The following is a 2585-nucleotide window of genomic DNA, read 5'->3' on the forward strand; positions in this document are numbered from 1 at the left end:
ACCTGTCGCATCAATTGTGCCACTAGAGCCGATCATCAAGCGATCAAATTGGAGTTGGCCAAATTTCAACGGGAATATTACTCCCATGACTTTAAGGCAGACAAACCCTATCAAGTTGTGCTGAAAGGACTTCGATTTGGTTCCGAAGACCATGTTTCCGAAATGCTACGGAACCTAGAACTATTGCCATCGCAAGTACGTGAGCTGAAAGTGGGCGAAAGTCGTGGCTTATCATCCAAACTATTTGTTGTCTCCTTCCCAAAAGGCGCTACATCTCTTGAGGAGCTACAAAAATCTCCCACTTAAACTACACAAATGTAAAATGGGAGCGATTCCAGCCCAAACAATCTGAGGTAATGCAATGCCTAAATTGCCTGCACTTCGGACATGCCTCAAAACATTGCGCCATGACGCCACGTTGTGCGAAATGCGCTGGAAATCACCGGACACGTCAGTGTGATAAAGAACTGGGTGGTGAACAAACATGTGCAAACTGTCAGGGAAACCACAGTCCTTACAATAGAAATTGCTCAACCAGAATACTTTATCTGCAAAAACGCAACTTGACAGCGTCAACACCAAAGCGCTTTATTCCTGCGCCAATTCCAACCAGATCGTCATGGGAACAACCATTAAACTGGGTTGGACAAAACCACCGTCCTACAGGCCAGCATTTTTGCTCCTGTCCTGGTTGTCCCAACCGGCAGCAACAGGTCAATCGGCCCCAGACACATCAGCAGCCGCAGCAAAATTCCAACAGCAGCAGCGGCAGCATCAGCAGCAGCAGCAGCAACAGCAGCAGCAGCAGCAGCAGCAGCAGCAGCAGCAGCAGCAGCAGCAGCAGCAGCAGCAGCAGCAGCAGCAGCAGCAGCAGCAGCAGCAGCAGCAGCAGCAGCAGCAGCAACAGCCGCAGCAGCAACAGCAACGGTCGCAGCAGCAGCAACAACAGCTACAACCGCCCCAGCACCCACAAGGTCAACGAAACCAGCGGCAACAGCGACAACATCAACATCAAGCGCAGCAGCATCAACAACAACCGCTCTCAGAGGTTGTGACGATGGAAACGGCAGAGCATGGTGAGCTGTTTCAACATCATGACATGAGACAACAGTCCATCGTCTCCACCAGTGGGCCTCATCCAGCTCCAAGAAAGATCCACCGTCAACCAGCACAGGACAAACTGAATGATCTTCGATCTCGACTTGATGCTGAGGGCGAAGAAGAAGTAAAATCGCAATTCAGCGATATTGTCCGCCTGTGGGTGGAATTTAAGCGCATCTCGAAGATGTGCCCACCAGATCAAATTCTTATGAAAATGGTCGAATTCATCACGAGCCATCTTTAAGATGATCAAGTGCGCAACATGGAATGCTTGCTCTGTCCTACCTAAACGATTAGAGCTAATAGACTTCCTCCGAAATGAGGCTGTCGACTTGCTTGCGCTGACAGAAACGCATCTGAAACCAGAAAAATCCTTCTTTCTGCCAGAGCATACAGTAGTACGCCTTGACCGCCTGGATCAAACTAAAGGAGGAGTGTTGATTGCTATCCGTCGATCTTTAGCATTCAAAACACTCTCCCTACCTGACACACAGCTTATTGAGGCAGTTGGGATTCAAGTGCCATCAGCTGAGGGCAACATTGATTTCATCTCAGTCTACTGCCCGAAGCAGGCTCGCGACGCTGATGGTTCAACACAAATGCTGCAACGTGATCTCCGTATCCTCACACGTAGATCAGCTAGATTCATCATAGCTGGAGATCTGAACGCGCGTCATCAGGAATGGGGCAACGTCCGCGCCAACAAAAACGGGCGGCTATTGTGGGAGGACTCACAGGTGGGGTCCTACACTGTGGCTTTCCCATTTCGTCCGACGTACCACACAGGTAATTCCAGTTCAACGATAGATATATTTTTAACAAATATATCCAACCGCATTGATGTTCCGATCACTATCACGGGACTTTCATCTGATCACCTACCGGTGACGATGGGCATCAGTGCCTCGGGGTCACAAATCAGACGACAGCAGCGAAATTATCGGGAAGCGGACTGGCTTCGTTTTGAACACCACATGGGGGAGCACATCGATGCCTCCCCCTCTCTCGTTACGGTTGAGGATATCGACGCAGCAATCTCCAGCATCGTTGATTGTATGAGGGAGGCCGAGATACGCGCGGTCCCCTTGGTACACATCCGAGATAAAGTTCTAGAACTGGATGCGGTGACAAAGCGTTTTATACGCATTAAAAACTCTTTCAGGCGTAGGTTTCAAAGGACAGGAGATAAGGCCTTCTACTCTGCATTCCGACAAGCAGCTAAACTGGTTGAGGCCAGACTCATTGAAGTTAGGAACAACCAGTTTGCGAACAGGGTACGTACCTTCCCAAAATGCTCGAGGCCCTTCTGGCGTATGACAAAGGTTTTGAAAGAAAAAAGGAAGCCCATCCCCATTCTTAAAAACACTTCTACTTCCGCTTTCACTCCTAGTGAAAAAGCTGAAACTTTGGCTTCTCATTTCGCGCTAGCCCACAGGCTTAGTGATCCACTCACAAGCCCGTTTGAGGATGCTGTTCATTCTAGC

At 49.4% G+C, this 2585-nt stretch overlaps 1 protein-coding gene across 1 annotated transcript; it reads left to right on the top strand.

The window, feature by feature from the left end:
- Positions 1 to 619: 619 nt before the first annotated feature.
- On the top strand, positions 620 to 1938 carry LOC120893452 (putative cyclin-dependent serine/threonine-protein kinase DDB_G0272797/DDB_G0274007). Its single transcript, XM_040295358.1, has one exon. It carries the CDS (start codon positions 620 to 622, stop codon positions 1343 to 1345), a length of 726 nt encoding a protein of 241 aa, XP_040151292.1. The 3' UTR covers positions 1346 to 1938.
- The last annotated feature ends 647 nt before the right edge of the window (positions 1939 to 2585 follow it).

Source organism: Anopheles arabiensis, chromosome 2, assembly GCF_016920715.1.
Source record: "Anopheles arabiensis isolate DONGOLA chromosome 2, AaraD3, whole genome shotgun sequence".
In the NCBI taxonomy this organism is placed as follows: domain Eukaryota; kingdom Metazoa; phylum Arthropoda; class Insecta; order Diptera; family Culicidae; genus Anopheles; species Anopheles arabiensis.